General features: G+C 36.8%; 1 protein-coding gene across 1 annotated transcript in view; it reads left to right on the plus strand.

Annotated features, from left to right (window-relative positions):
- The window catches only part of LOC126384242 (snake venom 5'-nucleotidase-like), a 39,152-nt gene that overhangs the window by 1,523 nt on the left and 36,561 nt on the right, over window positions 1-1,068 (plus strand). Inside the window, exon 2 of the mRNA XM_050035204.1 lies at window positions 415-511. Within this exon, the coding sequence (XP_049891161.1) occupies window positions 415-511 (97 nt within the window). The remainder of the gene's footprint in view (window positions 1-414; window positions 512-1,068) is intronic.

Below are 1,068 nucleotides of genomic sequence, written 5' to 3' on the forward strand. Positions count from 1 at the left end.
GTAAGAAACACAAGGAGAGAGTTATTAAGTCACTTAAATCTTTGCAGTATTTTAAACCTTGATAGAAGAATTAATGCTGCACTGTTTTCTGTGGAAGAGTTTAACCTAAAAACGGATGACATGATAAAAAGTCAGTATATGTTCAGAAACTACTGAAAGCAAATGAGGAAAACATCTTATAAATAAATAAATGCTGCAAATAAAACATGAGCAAATTGAGAAATGCATTCACCAATTTAAAAACATAAACGACATGGAGAAGTGCACTGCAAATACACAGTACTGCAAGTTATACAGAAGAAAACCAAAGTTATCTGAAGAAATTATAAGATTTAACTGAGTGCTGGGACCATTTATGTTTAGGATTGTAAGTAGCCTTTTGGCTGTCACGGTGTCCACACTGTTAGTATGCAGATAGACTCCATGGACACATCACTACAAGCAGCCATCATTGGTGGAAATGCTGATGCTGTCACTTCACTGGAGGGCTACCTGGTCTTCAACTATTCAGGTTTGAATAGTCAGATGGATGGCATTACTGTTACTGTAATCCCTACATTCAGCAGGGCAGCCCCCCTTTCAGCTGAGCGAAGTCTCTTCCTACCTCCAGGTAGTGACCTCTGTTCATCCATCACTGTTGTAAAAACTACACTGAGAGTTAGATTCGGTCTACATGTACTACAACATTACATATATCACAGCAACAACAAGGCAAATTACCTGTTTTATCTTCTGAAAGTTCAAACAATGGATGCAACTGTCTTCCAACTCATGGGTTGGGTTGCACCTGGAAAAAGGTGTGGAATTTGACTTTAGGTTGTGATGACTTAATTATAGTTAATTATACTGCTCAAAAAAATAAAGGGAACACTAAAATAACACATCCCAGATCTGAATGAATGAAAAATTCCTATTAAATACTGTGTTCTGTACGTAGTTGAATGTGCTGACAACAAAATCACACAAAAATTATCAATGGAAATCAAATTTATTAACCCATGGAGGTCTGGATTTGGAGTCACACTCAAAATTAAAGTGGAAAAACACACTACAGGCTGATCCAACTTT

Source organism: Epinephelus moara, chromosome 22 (genome assembly GCF_006386435.1).
Source record: "Epinephelus moara isolate mb chromosome 22, YSFRI_EMoa_1.0, whole genome shotgun sequence".
Lineage (NCBI taxonomy): Eukaryota > Metazoa > Chordata > Actinopteri > Perciformes > Serranidae > Epinephelus > Epinephelus moara.